Source organism: Panicum hallii, chromosome 2 (assembly GCF_002211085.1).
Source record: "Panicum hallii strain FIL2 chromosome 2, PHallii_v3.1, whole genome shotgun sequence".
NCBI classification, from domain to species: domain Eukaryota; kingdom Viridiplantae; phylum Streptophyta; class Magnoliopsida; order Poales; family Poaceae; genus Panicum; species Panicum hallii.
In genome coordinates this window covers 6,981,964-7,003,074 of record NC_038043.1, presented here as the reverse complement: position 1 = coordinate 7,003,074, position 21,111 = coordinate 6,981,964, and the positions used below count along the sequence as shown (strand labels likewise).

Here is a 21,111-nt window from a genome sequence, read left to right as displayed (position 1 = left end):
CGGCTTGCCACTACAAGAGCAACGCCCTCCACATGCCCGCATCGACTATAGCTCTTGGTGCTAAGTCATGCCGAGCTAGCGGAAGGAGAAGGAGGCACAACATTGAGACCATTGAGGTGGATCTAGTGATGGTGGCGCAAGCCGGCAAAGCCACTACCATGTCCACAACCTAAGCACTAGAGTTTGAGCCTACTACCCCAAATCGACTACGAGGAGGGGGTTAAGGAGGTCACCAAAGTTGGGGAAGAGGAGGTGCAGATGGAGTGATCTGTCAAGCTCACAATGGCTAGCGGGGAAATAAATCTAGGGGTAACCCTGATGATTTGATTTGCCTTAGCATGGTGAGGGCAAGCATGATGGCTAAACAGGATCGATTAAGGAGTCAGAGAGTAAGCTCCTTGTGATGTGCCACTGGTGAGGAGACAGTTGAATTAGCCAGCAGAGGCACCAAGGTGCAACAAAGTTAAGAGAGGGGTCAAGAACAAGGGAGGATGGAGAGAGAGAGAGGATGCGTCGAGTTCGGTTAGGTCTGAGCTTGGCAAAGGAGGTGGTGTGGACTGGTGGGGGACACGAGGTGGGCTAGGTGGGCCCAAACATGTTCAAGTTGCGCCAAGGTTTTGACCAGACATGAATTGGATTGGAGCATGTTTAAACAAAGATTGGAGAAGGTTTGGGCTAGGTTTGGTATCTCTTTTAAAGCCCAACAATATACATGACCAATATTTTCTAATCCTTTATTCTAGAAAAATAAAACAAGTAGATAATATTTCCAACTTGTCTTTCCAAAGACAACCTTTATCCCTATGGGAGAGAGAAGCCTTCTTAGCATGACAATGAATTATCAAGATTTAAAGCATATGCCTTAGAGACATACATGCTGGTTCCCTCGAGATCATAAGCAGTGTCTTAACTGAAGAGTACGATCTCATCGAACCATCTCATTCCATTTTCAGGTACCAAACTGGCCACAGAGTGACAGACCGAGTTTAATGTCCAGCACTCAACATCTTTGCTAGCTGACGACTAAGGCAAGTTCCAATCCTTCCTCATCTTGCTAAACTATGTTTAAAGCGATGTTTTCACCTTATGATATACTATATGATACCATGGTAACAGTAACTTATTAGAAGAATAGAGTAAGCACATGATGTTAAGATTGACTAATTAATGACGTGTTTCACTCACTCTTGATGCCTCACTAGCATTTGCACATGCTTAAGAAGATATGTGTGCTTTATGTCTTTTCGCATTGACCATAATCCTCCTCGAGCTAGCTTAACTAGTACTTAGTTACTAGATGTTACGTGGAGCTAACACTCCCATTGAGTTTGATCCCACAAACAAGTTTGTGGACTTGGCGCGTCGTTAATAATAATAAGCTGAAACAAAACTGATCGAGCTGTGTGTCCCGTAGCTAGTAGGAGGCTAGCGTGGAATCTAAGCACTGGCATTAATTTTGGCATCTGCTGCTTCTTCAATCCATTCGTGTATATATGCTCTAGCTCTGGCTTCGTGTTCCCCTCTGCTTGTCTCGTGCTCATCCGCATCTTTCCCCAAAGATTCCTGCCGCGCCTTTGCTAGCAAATTAAGAATTAAATCACATTAGGTTAGTCAAATCAAATCCGAGGCGACCGGCGGATCAAGCGACGACGCTAGCTAGCTAGATGCTGCCAGTAACCATTGCTCCGGCATGCCGCCGCGCGCAGCCTTGCCGGCGACACCCGATAGACGCTAGTGGCCACGCCGTACGTGATCCGGCCGCTCGGCGTCGGCGGCGAGCAGGTGATCGATCTAGCTCGGATCATGGCGGAGGCAGATCGCCGGCGCTGCCAGGCGGTTGGTTTGGTTGGTTGGTACGGCCGCGGGTGAGATCATTTGGCTGACTTGTTTTTGGCCGCCAGGGCTCTCCGGTGCCTGCTCGCCACCTCACCTCTTGTGCCAAAGGGCGGCGCTCTTTCTCGAGACGCGGTCCCGTGTGCACGTCACCGGCCAGCTGATTTTCCAAATGTACGTGAGGTTAACTTTTCCAATAGAAGTTAAGAGTGCTTTTTCACGCAAACAAAAGTGTTCTGCATCAAGAGATGTCTCTAGTGGGTGGCAACTAAATGTTGCTGTACGGTTTGGTTACCTACTGCGAAGGAGAGTTTCGCAGTAGTGTACGGCATGCAGTAATTGCGTTGGCCTTTACCCTTATGAAAGGGTAATCAAGATTTTGTTTAGATCCTCTCCAAATTCCAATTTTTTACACACTCTCTCCATTACATCAATTTTGGAACATATGCATGGAGCAGTAAATGTATGTAAAAAAATAACTAATTGTACAGTTTAATTGTACGTCACGAGACGAATCTTTTGAGCCTAGTTAGTACATGATTAGATAAAATTTGTCAAATACAAACGAAAGCGCTACAGTATCTCCGGTTGCAAAAATTTACAATCTAAACGGCCCCCAAATATGTTGTTCCAAGCGGGTAGAACTGAATGATTATTTATCTCGTTGCCGGATGAAATTTTGAGGAACCATTCATCCCATTTTTCAGTTTGGATGAAGTCATGGAACCTTTTTACTCTAGCATCTTTTTCCCCCTCCGGTTTGTGATACACTATATTGTATTCTAATTTATGATATAATTAATTAGTGTGTTTGCTGTTATTTAGTAATTACCGTGGATAACTGTTGGCATACGGTTGGATCTTATTATTTGGGATTAAGATTGTAAGTATTACTTTCCATCTGTCCTTACCCTTCCAAGCAGAAAAAATAAATCCTATTCTACCTACTCGTGGTGTTATCCCTACGAACATAAATATCTATATTCTTCCAATTTTATCCTCAAATATAATATACCCTTAGTCTTACATGCTAGCGGACCTATTTAGAATATCTACGATACTTTCTCCACTTAATATATAGATATTCAATGGCAAGTTTACGAAACAAATTAAGAAGTGCAATCACTTGAGGAATTACGAAACTAAAAAGAGTGAAATGGTCCATGACAATGCTGATTTGTGCACCTTACAAACATTTTTTAACTTATCTAGTGCTCGCGGAACGTGCCAATACAAAATTATGTATATGTATACCTCTTTAATTTTTAAGCACTTTTAAGATTTTGAGGATGTGATACATAATAAATAGAACATAATTGATAGAATAATTATATTGTGTTTGGAGGATTTTAATTTGGTATATAGATGTTGCACATACCTATTTATATATTATCTTGGTGGAACAATATAGGGCATACAATTTTAAAAGTAAGGAAAATTAAAAAACCCATATTTCTCATCAAACACCATTATTTCTAATATCTAAGGATTTAATATAGGGGTACTATTTGTAGAAATAAATGAATTGTTACAACAAATTAGGTTCCAAAAATAAGATGAAGACCCAAAGGTGAAACTGAAAGGAGAAAATCAGAAGAGAAATGTGGACGTGACACGAGATGTGCTCAAGATTCATGTGTGCAACACCAAAAAAACCCCAAAATGTGCTTTGCCTCCCAAGAATAGGCCGCCCCAAGAAACCCACGGACAACAGATTAGCTAACACACACGCACGCGCACAGCGAAGAAATGGCGATGGCGATGCAGCCATCTTAGCCCCCTCCCCTCCCCTCCTCCCCTCTCCCCTTCCATGGCCGCCCCTCCTCTGGCGCTCGTTGCCGCTGCCATAGCGGCGCTCGCCGTCCTCGCCCTCGTCGTCTTTGCCTTCCGGCGATGGTGGCTGCGGCGGCGGCGGCAGCGGCAGCGGCAGCGCCGCTCGGTCCAGGCCGCGGCGGCGGTCCCGACCCCGGTCGCTGTCCAGGTCGAGATCCGAGCTTTCTTGTTTCCTTGTTCCTCTTTCGAATCGCCAAGAGAGGCGAAGCGGCGGTCCTTTTGATGCGAATCGGTGGTCCCGGTGTTTCTTGGAAAGTTATTGTAGAGACATGGATCGATGATTGAGTGGGGATTTGGGGGTTTCTTGGTGAAGCGCTGCTAGCGGTGGATTCTTGGGCCTGCTCTTTTGGGGCAATTTCTCTTCTTTGTGTGATTTCTTCCAACATTGGCGATTCATCCTGTGTTGAGGTCCATGGATGGTTTTCTTGGCCATTGGCTTGTTTCTTGGGTAGATTATGATAGTGAACTGTGGCATTGATGGTTTGGTTCTGTTTTTGGTTCCATCGTTGTTGCTGGGTCATGGTAAAGGTGATTAGGCTCTCTTTGTTGCTCATAGCGATTGAAGAAAAGTACTGTTATTACACTTTTATGCTTCGTGAGCAGGATATAGATTACTTGTTGTTTTCATAGTTGATGGATCATGACGAACAATGAATATCTAGTTGCCCCATTCGAACGAGAAAACATCTACTGCCTAATAAGAAGTAACTGATTAGCTGAATTACATCTCTAAAGGCTGTTTCAAACATCAGAATTGATTCTGTGAGCTAGTGAATGGCACTTGATTCTATAAGCACTCTTCAAAGAAGTATTAGATTGGGTTTCCAACCCAACTTTTTATTCAGCAGCCATGGTTATGGCAAGAACACATTTCCTCATACAAACAAGTCATTCATAAAAGTAAGAAAGATTTGTGTCAAAAGTCGTGACAAAAGGATTGTAAAAACTAATGCATCCATCCATGTTCTTAGCCATAGACTTGAGCACTCTCTTTGATGTTATGTTTGGAGTGGTTGCAGCATCAGTTGACTTTATGCCTTGAATGGACTGCCTATGCTAACTAATTATACTGCCTTGCAGGATGAGGATATAGATAGGCCTCTTCTTTCTGAAAGTCGGGAAGGTCACTCTAGCCAGAGTAATAGTTTTCTTGGAAGTTCTGTAGGAGAACCTTCGAAGATTCAAACAAATAGGAGTAATACTTCACCTATAAGTCATTCAATTGCTGATACAGGGAGAATTTATCCTGCTGAATGTTGTGCTACACAAGGTGATCAATAATCATACCCAACCATCTAGTGTCCTAGTTTGAAAATCATCTGGATTCTCATCTATGTTGGATTGCTTGGATCTGATACATCCAATCATGGATTTACAAAGACATTTTTCCAATTTCTGAAATTGCTACTGATTTTGTAGGAGAAACTCACGTAATCAATGTTGAAAATGATGCTTCTGAAGAGTTCCAATTAGGAAGCACACTAAAGCGTACAACAGCAACAAATTGGCCAACACCTGATCAAAAGCACAGAAAAAAGGTTCCTGGAGAGGATAACCATAATGGAAGCATCCCGATGAAGGATAATGCGTATCGTAAGCTATCCTTCAAACTTGACTTGGACGTTTTAGTTGTCCATTCCTTGCAAAGATTGGCATTTATATGCCCATTTCATCCAATCTTTTGTTAGAAATGCAGATAGCAGCCTTGATTTAGAGGTCATAGCTGGTCCATCTCATGGAATAAGCTGTTCTCGGCAGTCAAGTAAACCTTCTATGCTCCCAATAACTCTTGGAAGAGTTCCCCCGAGTGATATAGTGTTAAAGGATTCTGAAGTCTCAGGGAAGCATGCTCGGATAAACTGGAATGCAAAGGTCGGTATTCAGGAACTGTTTATGCATTTACTGTACCTTCAACTCAATGCTTTTTGAGTGTTTGTTTCTCTGTACTTTTAGCTTGTTGTCAAAACTGAATAAGTGATGCTAGCGATCAACTTTCTAGTACCATCTTGTATGTTTGTGATCATCAAAATTCAGGTGTATGCTCTGTCCAAATTCATTACCTGACAAACTCAATGTTGGGAATTTGGATTCTGGGGCTACATGTTTCAAACCTAATCACTTACAATATCATGGCGGCATGTTTTAGTGAAGCAATTAGTTCAGTAACTAAATGTAAAACATTATCATCCTTTTCCTGAGTTCCGAGCAGAAACTGTTCCTGCAAGATTTGTCTTTTTTTTGGTAAACATTTCCATATTGTTAGCACCTTATTTGTGAGCAGAAATATATTGGTTGATCCTTTTTTCCTTGGTCATAATAGTGAATATATATATAAGGCTTGAGAATTGACTTGCTAGAAAAATGTGTTGGGTAGAGCTGTCAAATCTTTATTTGGTTGTCTCCCGTGTACTGACCATGTCTGTAGTTATTACAGTCTTTCGGACCCTTATGTGCTGCAGTACAATGTAAGATTCTTCTTCATTCAAAAAATGACGTTTGATGTATTGGAATATTGCAGACATTGAAATGGGAACTTGTGGACATGGGCAGCTTGAATGGAACTTTCTTGAACTCCCAGGCAGTTCACCATCCGAATGTTGGGTCTAGGCATTGGGGTGAGCCTGCTGAACTTGCACATGGTGATATTATAACTCTAGGGACGTCATCAAAGCTATCTGTAAGTTCCTGATATGCTTCGAGCATCTCTAGTTTCTTCCAAGTTTGGTAACATATTTTGTGGGTCTTACATCCCAGTGGTTCCGTTGTGCAGTGTACTGGATTTCCATTGTATGTCTTATAGGAGTCTGAATCTTGATAATTGATCTGAGCTGACTTGTTTCTAGAAGGGAATTGATTGTATATGGTCATACCAGATCTAATGATCTATATTCTGATTTTTATGCATGGTATCTTCATGAGTCTTGGTCTGAAACACTTCTATTTTGTAGGTTTAGATGGCCATTGTAATCTCATTTGTTTAGTTCAAACTGAACGTAAAACATTTTCCACCCATTTCCTACTATTCATTATAAACTACTGAGCTCCATCCACCTCTAATTTCATGCTTCTGGTTGTGTGGCCTTCCCCTTTCATTCTGTATGACAAACCATAAATCACTTACGCAGCTTGTATACAATGAGCTTAATTTATGCATATGTGATCTAGTTCATTATGAAGATGTAGTCCCAATCATGATTCTTTGGTGTTCCCTTCTGTTCGAAGCCTATATGTGGAACTTTAGACCCCTTATTGTTATAGCTAGTCCATTGAATTTCCATACATGAGAAAATTTGCTCCCTCAAAATAAAAAAAAAGTTGGTCTAGCATGTTTATATTGGAGAAATCATGAGGGAATGCTACATTTTGTGTCGACCATATTGTCAACAAACTGATTAGTTGGTAGAGCTTGTGTTGTAAAAGGCTTCATGCAGGAAGTGTTTGCGTATAATGGCTAGGCTGTGGACAGGCAGGGGCGTAGCTACGTTCACATACCATGGAGCACGTGCACCAGAGTAAAACAAAAATTACTTGGAGATAACTCAATTTTACCATCTAAAGTGAACTAATTTTCTTCTAAAATTAGAGTGTGCACCAGAGTCATTTTTAACGTGGCTTCGCCCCTGTGGATTGGTGCTAGGATTGATGCTGTTGGTGTAACCTAGCACCTGTGCAGGCCACACGACTGTGTTTTGGAGACAGTGAAAAGCTGAAAGCTATGCTGTCTTCCGTTGGGCCGCCTCCTTGCTGCCGTTCTCCGCCTGCGCCCGGCCGGTGAGGCTCGCCGTGGCCCCGCACGGCCCATGCGTGCGCCGCCCCTGCCCCTGCTCGTCTCTCTGGCCGCCTCGCCACTTGCCGCCGCAGGTCCGGTGCGCGCCGCGCGCGGCCTCGGCATGCGCTTGCCGCGGGTCAAGGCCTGCGGGTAGCCTTGACCCGGCCTGTAACAGCATGGACACAAAGAAGAGGAGGGGAGAGAAGAGAGGGGTGGCTGACATGCGGGGCCATCGCCATGTCATCATCCACGTCAGCACCCACGGTGGCTTTGCCACCGTTCAAAACCGCTTGAGGGGTTATTTGACTGGTTTTGGCTAGTTGAGGGGGTAGAATACCCAGTTTTGTAGTTCAGGGGGTGAAGTATTCCACCCTTCATAGTTGAGGGGGTGATGTAGACTTTTTCCTTGTATGTATGGCTGCTTGCTTCTTTTTTCTACTTTCCCATTTTGAGGTTTGTTTTTTTTTGTGACTTTTTTGAGGTTTGGTTGAAACACTCCAACCATCATACTTTTGTTCATTAGTTGAAGTACGCACACTACATGGTTCTAATGTTTGTTGGTGCTTGTCACTATTCAGCTTATTTTGAGCATCACAGCAACATTTCAATCGTTAGTTCTTTGATAACAATTTTCATGCCTTCTTTTTAACACTTGCATTTTGTTGCTACCTCTCTGAAGGTTCAGATTTCACTGCAAAATCAACGAGTTCCTGCTGGAGTTGGTATGGCATCTGATCCAATGGTAGCCCGTAGAAGTGGAAAGAAACTTCCAATGGAGGACATAAGCTTTTGCCAGTGTCCTCTGCAGGGGGTTGAACAGGTGGGTAATGAGAGAGTTCTTGCAAAGTCTTTATTCTTTTCTTTTTTGATGCCTAATTGCATTGCAGTTTGGGCTCTTCGGAATCTTTGATGGACATGGAGGGGATGGAGCTGCCAAAGCTGTCAGCAAGTTAGTCATTAGTGCTTCTTTCATGCATGATTATGCATGCCATTGATTTATCCGTATATTAGTTAACTCCCATGAAACAGCACTTCTTTTTGAATTCTTTTGTTTTAATATTTTAATCTGGAAATGCAAAACTGATGTTTTCCCTTTTGACTTCTAGGATTCTTCCAGAAAATGTGGCAAACATTTTATCTCATCCTGACACAAAAGAACGAGTTCTATCAAGTTCTGATGCTTCTGATGTTCTTAGATATGCTTTTGCTTTGACAGAAGCTGCAATCGATCATCAGTATGAGGTTCGCCCTATCTCGTGACGTCTCAAATGCTATTTTTGAACTAGGTTTATGTGTTTGCAGGGTTGTCACATTTATGTTTTTGAACTGGCACTGTATATCAGCATTGTCAAGAAACTAGCAGTGTTAGTGATGTCAACAATTCAGGTCACTATTCATGAAACAGTGTCTTGTTGATGAAACAGTGTCTTGTTGATGATCCCATCCCCAGATTCACATTACTTGGTGATTTTGGTCCTAAACTGAAATGATTTGTCTGGTTGCTAACCTTTTTTCTGAATTCATCTTTATGATACAGATTTCCAGTTAGTTTTGCTCCAAAACTTCAGATCTTGCTACTTATGCTACTGATAACAGTACTTTGAACGTACCTTACTATCATAGAATGTAAAATCCTCCTTTATTCTAGAAAACAGTGCCTAGCCAGAATCAGCAATGATTGTTTGCTTTTGAAACTTTGCAGTCTAATCGCACCTCTTTTAGGCCTTACGTCATTTATATATTTTGCTGAGTTGTAGTTATATGCTCTTCCCTTGAATTAGCCTGGTGAGATGAACTGCTATGGCTTACGATTTCTCTTTTTACCTCAGGGATGTACAGCAACAGCCCTTCTTATTTGGTTTGATCAGAATAAAAATTGTTTTGCCCAGTGTGCTAATCTTGGTGATTCAGCTTGTGTGATGAGGTAAGAGATCACCTATTTTTAGCATACCCTGCCAGCTAATACATTAATTTTTCCTATTAGCTTCCTATATGAGTTGTGACTAAGATGTTGCCGAGCCCAGTAATGATCTAATTTTTTCAGTGTCAATGGAAATACGATTGATATGACCGAAGATCATCGGGTAGCTAGTACAACTGAAAGAGCTAGGATAGCAAGAACTGGGCAGCCCCTGAAAGATGGTGAAGTTCGTCTTAGTGGTACAATACCTTGTTCCATTTCCAGTTTGTCCTTTTTTTCCCCTTTATGCAATTGATGGTGGAAGTCAAATCAACTCAATGTCCGTTATCATTCCAATAGGACTAAATCTTGCCCGAATGTTTGGAGATAAGTTTCTAAAGGAGCAAGACATGCGCTTCAGCTCAGAACCATATGTGAGCCAAGCTGTTCGTATCACCAGAGCATGTACAGCTTTTGCCGTTATTGCTAGGTAAATTCTTTCTCAATGCTAGAAAGGTAATGCTGCTTATTGCAACCATCCTCACCATTTGGATTGTTTGTATGTATGTATGCAGCGACGGGCTTTGGGATGTTATCAGCACTAAAAGGGCGGTACAGCTTGTTGCCGAGGTAAAAGTTCTGATGCTTATGTTTTTGCTGTCATTGTTGTGCAGCTGCATTGGCCTTTCTTGTTTGTCTGTAGTCTCATGCTTGTTCTTGGCTCCACAATCTGCAGGGAAAGGAGAGGAACACCGGTGACAGCAGCTCGGTGGATAAAGTAGCCAACCGTGTATTGAGCGAAGCTAGGAATTTGCGGACCAAGGACAACACATCCGTAGTATTTGTAGATTTCGACATTCTGAGAACAGACCCTTGTATCGCCAAATGACATGTCGGATTCGAGGCACCGTGTTCCATGAACCATCCCCCCTGCTGCATATAGCTCCAAATTTTGTTTCAGTCTTGGCTGCACCCGTTTTGTTTCTAATGAGATGTGGTGATATTCACATGTAATGCACCGGAATCATCTGTGAATTGGCATAGGAGCAAATTTCATAGTGTGCAAATCTGGTTCTTCTAGAGTCTATGCCTTGTATTTGGTTTCAGTACCCTGTGATTTGTGATCTTTGGGTTAGGTGACTGAGCAACCCAGCTTGTACTTTCAGCCTGGCACATAATGCTCGTTGAGCTGCATGTCATCACATCACTTTTACCTTGCTGTAGAATCTGCATCCAAAGTCCAACAACAAGATGGGGCCAAGTGAAAACTGCTGTGTTTTCCCAACCACTCAGTAGGTTTTCTCTTTGCAGGAGTTATTAGCTGCACGTTCTTTCAGTTTGTGTACAAGGTTGGGGCTCAGAAGTTACCAATTGCCTGCCTGACAGAAATGGAATGCTGTGGGATCTGCCAAGGGCTAGAATCTAGTGGTGCATCCCCTGACACTCCCTTTATCCCATCATGGGAGGGTCGGGCTTGAAGCAAGTCCTGGCCCTTTTACTCCTTTTTTTTTAGGAATGGCCCTTTTACTCCTTTATGCAGCCCCAGAATTAGGGCCTCCTCCCTGGACCAGCTGTGGTACACATCAGTCTCTTAATTTCCTCTCTGCAGCAGGGTAAGGAAGCCAGTGCATGCAAGTGGTTGGAGCCACTGTAGTAGATCATGGACGGTGTGCTTAATCTCCTTGCAACAAGATCCTCTTTGCAAGGGTTCAGTGAAAAATGGAAGATCATGGCAAAGGTATGATTAAGTTTTCCTCTTAATAAAATACGTGCTCAGATACGTTTACGGAAAAAAGCATGATTAATTACACTAAACACTATTGCAAATAAAGAAACATCAGGGACAGAGTTGAAGTTTGGATGACAGGAGAACTGAAGGCACTGGTGCCTTGCCCCTGCCTGGCTGTCTGTCGCCTTAAACCTCCTTCCATCCATTCTTCTCTGTCCACTCGCGTACCTTCAGCCCTTTTCCATCGCACTCGCTGTTGCCTCCCGAAGTTACCGAAAGAGAGCTGGGGAGAAAGAGAAAGAATGAGCAGCAAGATGAAGGAGCGGAGAGGGCAGAATGGTCATTTGGAAAAGGCACCGCATTGAATGCCGTGGCGACCGACATTTGTAACGGCCGAGAGCACGGCATGGCATGGTATCCATCCAAGAAGACCCAACTGGGCTTTCACCAAATCCTCCCTCCTCGTGCCTTGGCGATCGGGTGCATGAGCTCCGCTGGGGCCGTCTGGTGTGCAGCCACCAGTCAACACATCACCCTCACTCCCGTCCTAAGTCCACCAGCTCGATCGTCTTCTCTCTCTCTCTCTCTCTCTCTCTCTCTCTCTCTCTCTGTGGAGCTGGTAGGTTGGTTGGCAGCTGCACGGCGGACGCCATGGCGGTGGGCGGCGAGGCAGTGCAGAAGGCGCTGCAGACGGTGGCGGAGGGCACGGAGTGGACGTACAGCGTCCTCTGGAAGCTCTGCCCGCACCAGGGGTGGGTACGCGCACAGCTTGCCGCCATGCACGGAGCTCGCGCTAGCTTCTTCTCTCGCCTCTTCTCTCTTCTGATCGTTTTCTTCCTCCGACGATCGAATGGATCCCGTCGTGCCCGCGACCGACGACTGACTAGCTAGCTGGGATCCGATCTTGCGTGGCGTGCAGCGCGCTGGTGTGGGCGGAGGGCCACTACAACGGTGCCATCAAGACGCGCAAGACGACGGTGGCGCCGGGCGGGAATCAGGAGGAGGAGGACGCGGCGGCGGGGCGGCGCCGCAGCCGGCAGCTGCGGGAGCTCTACGACTCGCTGGCAGGGGACGCCGCCGCTGCTGGCGGCAGGGACGCCGTGGCTCGCCGGCCGAGCGCCGCGCTGGCGCCGGAGGACCTCACGGAGACGGAGTGGTTCTACCTCATGTGCGCATCCTACTGCTTCCCTCCTGGCATCGGGTAAAACATTACAAATTCACACCATCAAAAAACAAACTATTAGATCAACTCGTTCCTTTGACAGTCTGATGTATAATCATGGTCTAAGTTAAATATAGACAATCTGATGGCTACTTCACCAAATCTAATTCATTTCTTTGTTTTCCCCCTAACAAACTATTAGATCAACTCGTTCCTTTGTCAGTCTTTTCAGAATAGATGCTGCAACACGCATCAGTAAAGTATTAAATGACAAGGACAAACAGATCGCATTACAAAGGGGGAATGCTCTTTGTTTGCCATTGCAACAAGACAGGCTTTGATAAGTGAGGCATATATTCACTTTTCAGGTTGCCTGGGGAGGCATTTGCAAGGAGAGGTTATGTGTGGCTCTGTGGGGCAAACAAAGTTGACAGCAAAGTATTTTCAAGAGCAATTCTTGCCAGGGTACATACTATCACATCTTTTGTTTTTTTTAAAAAAAACTGTCGGTACTCCCTCCGGTCATAGATGCATCTCATTAGTTTCCAAAATATTTTATGGGGCAATATAAAAATAATAGGTGTAGGTTTGTCATGCATTTATTAGATACCACAACTCTGTTCAATTAGAATACTTGTCAAAGTTGCAACACGAAGACGATAAAAGATTAACAATTTCAAAATTGCAATTACTAGATATCGCAGCTATTTTCGACTAGAGTATAGCTGTCAGTGTGTGAAAACTTTAGAGCGCTTGAGAAAAAAATAAGGATAAATCTTAAGAGAAACTCTTAAGACGTAGTAAGAATCAGAAAGACTAATTAATCATAGAGAAGCATGACAAAAGGTAAGGCTTATGATTGCAATTGAAATTATGGACAACATCACTTTTCTTTCAAGATATGAGCATGATAAGCACGAATCGAATATAGATATCCAAAATTATTGTTTTCCTTTACCTGACCGTAGAGAAGAAACTAATTTTCCTTATTGTTTCTCTTTTCATGTGGAGCATAACAAATATTTGTGGCAACATATAGCAGAGTGCAGGTATCGAGGTATTCATAATTTTGCCTCTGAAATTACTCGATGTATGAGCCTTATCGTCAGAGTTTCACCACTTAGATAAATCACTTCTAGTTTTATCCCAACGCTTCATCAAAGTAAAATCCTTTGCAGTGAATTTAATTTATTATATTTCAAATGAATTTTCCAATACTCAATATCTGCATGATTTCCACTAAATATTGAACCCCAGAATGCTCATACATTGACTTCAATGTTAACGCAGACAGTCGCCTGCATTCCAGTTAATGATGATGGTATCCTGGAAATTGGAACTACAGAGAAAGTGAGTACCGTTAACTGTTATTGTGCTTATTACTTTTTGGCTACTTAATTATGCATTGTAGAAATGACAACGGTCAACTGTTAAAATTTTGCAAACTGATCGATAATTGGATAAATTCAACAAATACTTTTCAGTTATGAAACCTATTAACCAAATCATTATATGGATATGTTGGAAAAGCAGTAGGATCTAACAAATAGACCTATGAATATATTTCAGGTAGCAGAAGACAGTGGTTTAATTCAGTATGCTAGGAGCATCTTCATGGATCAGCATGGCATCCCCATAATGCCAACCCTCTCAGGCCATTCAACTTCCACCCAATCCACACACATTAATCATCAGCCATTCCAAATAAAAATGGAAAAATACGCTGGCGGCATAAATGTGCAGCCAAATACTCTCAATACAGAAGACGAGCACATCGAAACGGAAGAGGAAGATGACAGAATTGATTCAGAGACCAATACTGAAAATGGTTCACGCCGGCATCTGCCACCGGACAATATGGGCAATGAGCAGGCAAGGCCCAATGCACGGAGCAGTGATCTGATGCAGATTGAGGCGTCGGAAAGCTTTAGGGATGGTTGCACGAACCACGTGGATGACGAGATCTCAATGCTTATGATTTGCCAGAACGGTAATATTCCAGCTCAGGATGAATTAGCTAGGCTCATGGCATTTTCTCTATGAAAACCTAATAAGCAGTAAATTCCTACAACATTCAGGTAATTGAGTTTATGTACATATTAGGAGTAGTCTCAAAGTAAATTCTTCTCATTTTCTTATTAAGTGACAATAAGTTAGACTTTCAGGGATGACGATCATCTATATATATGATTATGGAGAATTGTTGTCTCCTAGCATTTCAATAAGGAAACACTGATCATAATGAGACAAGTATAAAAAAGGTCAACAAGCTATTACATTTGGGACAACATAATCTGTTAAAAATATTTTGCATAATAGAAAAAATGTACAATTAAAAAAAATCCTTATGGTAAATAAAACACACATATCTAAAGTTTCATTCTTCAATTTATTCATCCACTTGTTCTTCATCCCAGCAGCACAAGATCAAGCAGCACTAGCCGAAAACGCGCACTACATCGAAACAGTCCTGACAATCTTACGGCGCAACGCGTGTCGGCGAGCGCAAGCAGCCCCGAGCATCAGAACCTACCTGGCACTCTCTAAGAACTCGTCGTTCTCAAGATGGAACCCTAAAGGAACCAGTGATCTCCAGCTGATGTTGATCTCTGACGAAGGCTCCCCACAGAGAATGCTCAAGAGCATCCTGTTCATCGGTGCACCTGCTAGACACAGTCATCACCAAATGCTCAGAGGAGAGGTCCAGTCACCTGAGCCCAGCAGGGACGACGGCGAAGGTACCAGCCGATCACGGAGAGGAGGACAGGGCCAGGCAGAGCTGAGCGCCAGCCATGTTCTCAAGGAGCGGCAGAGGAGGGAGAAGCTCAACGAGAGGTTCGTCGTCCTGCGGTCACTGGTGCCGTTCGTCACCAAGGTGCCTGTCTGAATTCTGAAAAGTGAGCAGCGAGTTCGTTCACAGTTGTGTGTTACAGGATGCAGCAAGAATTGTTTTTTTCCTGTTGCTTTGGCAGATGGACAGGGCGTCGATCCTGGGCGACACGATCGAGTACGTGAAGCAGCTGCGGAGACGCATCCAGGACCTGGAGTCACGAGCCCGGCTACAGATCGACGGCGGCTACCTGACGGCACCAGCCCCGAAGAGAGCTCATCAGAGCGCAAGCTCGGCGGCGGCAATGGCGGAGACGGGGAGCAACAAGATGAGAGCCGTGGAAGCGAGCAGCAGCTGCAGCACCAGCGGCGGCGCGGTCAGGCCGGCGGCGTCGGCGGCGGCGAGCACGGAGGTGCAGGTGTCCATCATCGGGAGCGACGCGCTGGTGGAACTCCGGTGCCCGCGCAGGGACGGGCTCCTGCTCCGGGTCATGCTGACGCTGCACCGGGAGCTCGGCCTGGAGGTGGCCTCCGTCCAGGCCTCGTCGGCCGGCGACGTCCTGCTCGTGGAGCTGCGCGCAAAGGTCGTAGCACCGCGGCATCATGAAACATGAAATCTTTGGTTCATGGCAATTGGCAACAATGTGCCGCGTTTTGTTCGTTGCAATGTCTGAGTTCGCTGAAGTCTGAAGTGGTCTAGCATTGTTTGCTGCAGGTGAGGGAAGTGCATGGGAGAAAGAGCATCGACGAGGTGAAGAGAGCGATCCATCTAATCATCTTATCTGACTGATGTGTAACAAATCATCACTAAAAGTTGTGCAACAAAAATAGTTGAATTATAGATGACCAGATTGTTTGGATTGGTCGCTTCTGGTGTACATGACGAAACCTGTTTTCGGTAGATTGCTCTGCACATTTTACCAACGCGGATAAGCTATACCCTGTTGTTGACTTGATAGATGCAAGCTGATTTCTGCAGAGAGGGGTTGGATTTTTCTTTAAAAAAGCCCGTAAACAACCTTCATTCGTTCTTAAATATATAATGCTATTGATTTTTTATCAAATTTTACCACTAATATTTATACATACTCAATTAATTAGTTAAGTAAAGCAAAACAAGTACCACTAGATCTATCATCAATATTCATAGAAAAGGTGAAAAGTCAACCTAACGAAAAAAAATCATAGTATCATATGTTTAAGAATGGAGGTAGTACGTTTCAGTCGGCGGGTAAAAATCACACTAGGTCCTTTCGGGCGATGCAAAATTGAAGCGCGGTTGAAGATGATTTGAGAGGCGTTTGAAGGCGGTAAACAAGCCATTTTAAGCGATTGTAGTAAGCTACCGTAGGAGATAAAAAAAATTTACACGTAACAAATTTGAAAAGGCCCCAAACATTCATCTCACCACCCCATTAGGCCATCACCCACGCAGCATCTATCTTACCAGCCATTGTTGCATTGTGATGGCATAGCTTCAGGTAGCTGATGGCCGGTATACAGAAAATTGCCCAGGGGCTCTGGCACCTTTTCCATTGGTCACGTGCAGATATTCCCTACCTGGATGGCCGAGGGGTCAGAGCGTGCAGCAGGCGTTGACATTGCAATGTGATGTTTGAGAATTACCTGGCATTTGTTGCTTCGCCACAGTGGATATTTAAATGATGTCAAATGTGTAGGATAAAGCTTGCTTTCAGCCTTCGAATTCAAATGCCTTCAAGCACAGGATACGAGCAAACCCTTTCCTTGCAAGTCGATCGAGTGAATAAAGATGTAATAAAGAGAGCAATATGGTACTGAAAAGTAGACCACAATCCGTATGTGACATTCAAAAAATCCAGTTCCCTGACGTGCCACTGGTCCAAACATTGCATGCAGGAGCAGTATTTGTATTGTTCTACAAAATTTTTAGCCTTGGACCTGCCCTACTCGTGTTGCGCAAAGATTGTTGCGTAGCAGATACAAGTGTTGTAGAAACTGTTAGTGCTTCCTGAAGAGTGTTTGTGTAGGAAACACATCTGCTGTAGACACACTAGTGTGAACTTTAGATCAAAAAGGTTCTGATCTAATGGCCAGGACCCATGTACCATAAAAGCAGAAGAAAATGAACTAGACCAACCCGGAACTGGGCGGACGCGTACTTAAACATTTGGTGATTATCCACCAAGACTTCCTACTACGTATTTGACATTTCCATCTAGAATAAAACTCTAAAGTAGTACTCCATCAATGTGAATAGCAGGATCATCGGAGGCGGCCACATCAGCACCCGAATTCACCACTAAGAGTGCTGATGCAACCCTAATGTTGCCCTGGCTCCGGTTGAGAAAGAAATATTCTAGCGAGCCTGATGGTCTTTGCTGCTCTAAGACTAAGAGTCTCTGGAACAGTAGTTCCATTATTGGTCTAGTAGTCTTTCTCGTCTCCCTGTGTGTGTAACATTCTTATGCCCTATGTTATTATGGAGGATCCATTTGGGATCACAGGGCTTCATACCTATTACTTCAGCATCATTTATGAGTTCTAACTAATAGTAGCCCTCTATTGGTCATCCTAACCTGATAAACATGTATGCTCCCATGAATCATCTGGCAACCTTGCATCATCAAGTGTTGCTGCAGGAGCAGCATGCGAACCATTCTATCCAGGCCAATTGCTAGCCTTGGATCTGCCCTATGTTTGATGCCAAAATATTTGTAGGGTATGCACATAAGTGTTGAGTGTTGTGTAAGATACATATAAGTGTTAATTGCCCGTTGTCCCTTGTTTCGTTTATCTAAGTGCAAACTCGACCAAGGAGTGCTAGGCCGTCATATTTCCTAGCAACACACATTTTTATGACTAGACAGTAGACATGGCTAAGTGTTGCTTCAAATTTCTAAACCACACTTTTTGTGGCTTGCCACACTTGTCTAAGGTTAAATATTAATGTGGCAAACTATGGCTAACAACCAAACGTACCCTTTCTGTTAAGCAGCCAACTCTAAGATAGAGGATCAGATGCATTGTTTGTATTCAGGAGAAGACTCACCCGAGATGGGATCCTAGGAGGGTCTGGATTGGTCTGTGGCAGGACATCATTTTCAAGATTTTAAATAGCCGGCTATAGCTGCCGCTAGAGCCCGCTAAATGCTGTAACAGCAGCTCTGCTGCTAAACACCTTAACCGATAGTTTAAAACCATGATCATTTTACTTATGAAACAATTTCCTTCGTATAATATTAGGCATGCAGTTATGAGCAACAAAGACGGTGATGAACAAGTAAAATCATGAGGTGATTCCACCACGGACCATAGCATAAATCCGTTCAAGTAAACACACTACGCATGATAGTGTTTTTGTGTGTGTGTGTGCGCGCATTCATCAATGTCGTTGTTGATACAGTGCGGGCTCGTACCGAATCTCACATGCGAAGCACGATCGATCTAGTACTCCGAGACACAATAATGAGTATCAGAGCCAATGGTCCTTAACCTATTTAACAGCCCATTGTTTACTTGTTGGAGCATCTGTGTCCCTGAGACTTTTTGCCAAATTATCCCTGCAAATTTCTAATTAGACCAGCGCATCTTCCCTTACACATAGTGGCAACTGGACAGCAAGATGGCACGAACACAAAGCAACAAAAGCATATGCACGTCCTCGATCTCTGACCTAGCGTTCGGTGATGATGATGCTTCTAGGACTGAACTTTGCTTAGCACTGTGTATTTTAAATCTCGTCACTATGTGTGTATCTGTTGGCGCCAGCCACAGAACCTCCATCCTGTAGCCGTTCGTATCCCTTTGCCAGTACAATAAAGCATAGACTAGAGCTAGATCAAGGTCAGTGGCTCGTGGGGTACATACCTTTCTTTCTCTTGGTGCGGCTAACCACGTCTACGTCTTTTTGTCCCAACTGATAAGGTACTTGGAAGGCCATGCTTGGCACAACTGCATAAGTGATTTCCATGATGAATGTTTCAAGGGCTCCTTGCATTGGTCGATCGAACTCCCACAAAATTTTTTTGAACTCATCGGTGATGATCTCTATGGTTATAAATTTAGAAAATTAAAAGTGCCATCTTTCAAGCACAGGAATTTTACATTTTTTTTCTTAGTAAAAGAAATTCTCCAAGAATACTGCAGTGTAACCGAAAAATCTTGTTGGTTCCGTATATAGCTTAGGGATGGGCTCATTGAGGTCCAGATGGCGTGCTTTCTCGTTGACTTGCTGACCCCCTTTCTCCATGGTGACCTTGTAACAAAAAAAAATAATATATCAGTAAATCTAAAAGTGAAGACCAAATTTGTGAACAAAGGTTTCAGTTTCAGTCCCGGTTCGTTGTTTTGATTCAATTCTTGGATCTCAGTTAATTATACCCGGCCTAGTAATTGGCACCTTAAAACTTACCTCCTAGCTAGCCCATGTGCTGGAGACATAAAGGCCCATATATATCAGTAAGACAATGATGGGAAACCAGGGATTGGAAACCCTCAAACACTGGCTTGTTCTTAGTAAGAAAAAAAGAATCATGTAATAGATAACTTTGTCCATATATAAGCAACTTTTGAGAGCTACATGAATGTGGCCGACTATCCATGCATAAGCTTTGAACAGAAGAAAAGAGATACAATTTTGGTCGGTGTGGACCGGCCATGTATGTATTCAATTCATGGATGAATCCGTGTTTGATCCGCGTATATGTTTGGATCTCACGACAAATAATCCTGCATGACATGTGAGATCCACAGATCTGCATTCACCCGCACGTTTGCCTTATTAAATCTGATGCATGCTTGGCTTGCTTGCTCGATGCAACTGCCCATGGCTTCGTGCGCTGCACTCTCTCTATCTCTCTCTCCCCCCTTTTCTGTGCCATTTGTATCCGTGAAAGATACACGCAAAATCTGTATCAGCTCATGATTTCGACAAGAATTTCAGAGATACGAAGGAGGCAATATTTTGTAAAGGCAAATTTTGTTGTTACATACAGCTCAGCTGAGTGTCGTCGTCCTTTCTGTTGACCTGCATCCATTTTTTTTTCATTCTCCAAATCTATTGTTGAATCTTTCTGCTCGCAATGGTTTTTGGGATCATGCCGAATCCTGTGTGGCTGGAGCACGTCTGGAAATTCAAGACCAGATAAGCACGAAAATGCCTCACACACTCAATCAAACTAATTAAGTCCCAGTTTGTGGACAAAACATAGCGACATGCAGCTCTTCTGCGTGTTCTAGCTAGAAAAGTAAAATATTTAGACAAGATATTACCCGGATTTATATATTGTCATTATTTGGTCAAAAAATATTCTTCGCTTCCTTCCCTTGAATTGTGAAAAGCGGCATGCATGTCTACATCAATTCTGGTTGCTGGTTGGAGAAGGTGACTTCTGCTGTTAACGCATCAGTCAAAGCTCAAAGCCAAGGTTCACCAGAGTACCACTTCATGCTATGTGTTGAGCTCTACTAACCAACCTTATCGGTATGCTTAATTCAAATTTTAGGTTTGTTAGTAACCGAAACAAATTAAAGCGTATACAAAATGAATCATCAAACAGTCTCTTCTTGATAGATCTCCTTTTGTATATCTTTTCTCCAAAATGTACCTATCCTTTCATTAGCCCTAGCCCCACACCATTGGCCCTCAGCCCCACTTTGTAACGGTTCATGGGCCACCTGCATCATGATGAACACCTGTAGTGGAATCCAAACGCACACTATGGATGCATTTCCTCAATGCCTGATCAGAAAAACGAACTAGTTCAAATAAAAACTTGAAATAGCTAGGGATGTTTGAATCAATATATAAGGAAGTCCATGAGATCGGTGATTCCGGGCATTTGATTTTTAATTTGTTACATATAGGCAGCTTTTCATCTTCGATTAGAGGGCATCATTGAGATCTAAATCCGTATGTCACGCATCATTTGTTTTCAATCATATCGAAACCCCGTATGAATCCGCTTCGCATTTTGTATTGCAATGAGAATACATTTGTCCACTTGTTTAGCCAGCACATTATAAATACCCACCCAACACATCCATAGCCAACTCACAAACTAACTACCAGAAGA

The 21,111-nt window shown here is 43.4% G+C and overlaps 2 protein-coding genes across 3 annotated transcripts; both read left to right on the top strand.

Moving 5' to 3' along the window:
• Positions 1–3,511: 3,511 nt before the first annotated feature.
• On the top strand, positions 3,512–10,420 carry LOC112882803 (protein phosphatase 2C 70). Of its 2 annotated transcripts, none has more exons than XM_025947954.1 (13): positions 3,512–3,814; positions 4,747–4,936; positions 5,086–5,259; positions 5,363–5,538; positions 6,185–6,343; positions 8,121–8,255; positions 8,323–8,384; positions 8,542–8,677; positions 9,265–9,359; positions 9,480–9,595; positions 9,696–9,825; positions 9,911–9,965; positions 10,072–10,420. In XM_025947954.1, the coding sequence occupies exons 1-13, from the start codon at positions 3,644–3,646 to the stop codon at positions 10,222–10,224; spliced, it is 1,752 nt and encodes a 583-aa protein (XP_025803739.1). In that variant the 5' UTR covers positions 3,512–3,643; the 3' UTR covers positions 10,225–10,420. The 2 variants fall into 2 exon arrangements, with proteins under 2 accessions (XP_025803739.1, XP_025803738.1); XM_025947953.1 differs by having other exon boundaries at positions 3,513–3,814; positions 8,115–8,255.
• Positions 10,421–11,704: 1,284 nt separating this feature from the next.
• On the top strand, positions 11,705–15,845 carry LOC112880827 (basic helix-loop-helix protein A). Its single transcript, XM_025945574.1, has 9 exons — positions 11,705–11,816; positions 11,984–12,265; positions 12,595–12,691; positions 13,269–13,283; positions 13,517–13,576; positions 13,796–14,216; positions 14,644–15,101; positions 15,199–15,639; positions 15,771–15,845. Exons 1-9 carry the CDS (start codon positions 11,716–11,718, stop codon positions 15,843–15,845), a joined length of 1,950 nt encoding a protein of 649 aa, XP_025801359.1. The 5' UTR covers positions 11,705–11,715.
• Positions 15,846–21,111: the final 5,266 nt, after the last annotated feature.

What these genes read in the sequence shown, in the direction of transcription:
- LOC112882803 (XM_025947953.1), top strand. Translation starts at nt 3,644, where the DNA reads ATGGCCGCCCCTCCTCTGGCGCTCGTTGCCGCTGCCATAGCGGCGCTC. An exon ending in GGATAAACTGGAATGCAAAG is followed by an intron (nt 5,539 to 6,184) that starts GTCGGTATTCAG and finishes GGAATATTGCAG; the next exon opens with ACATTGAAATGGGAACTTGT. An exon ending in GGACGTCATCAAAGCTATCT is followed by an intron (nt 6,344 to 8,114) that starts GTAAGTTCCTGA and finishes ACCTCTCTGAAG; the next exon opens with GTTCAGATTTCACTGCAAAA.
- LOC112880827 (XM_025945574.1), top strand. Translation starts at nt 11,716, where the DNA reads ATGGCGGTGGGCGGCGAGGCAGTGCAGAAGGCGCTGCAGACGGTGGCG. An exon ending in TGCTTCCCTCCTGGCATCGG is followed by an intron (nt 12,266 to 12,594) that starts GTAAAACATTAC and finishes TTCACTTTTCAG; the next exon opens with GTTGCCTGGGGAGGCATTTG. An exon ending in AAATTGGAACTACAGAGAAA is followed by an intron (nt 13,577 to 13,795) that starts GTGAGTACCGTT and finishes AATATATTTCAG; the next exon opens with GTAGCAGAAGACAGTGGTTT.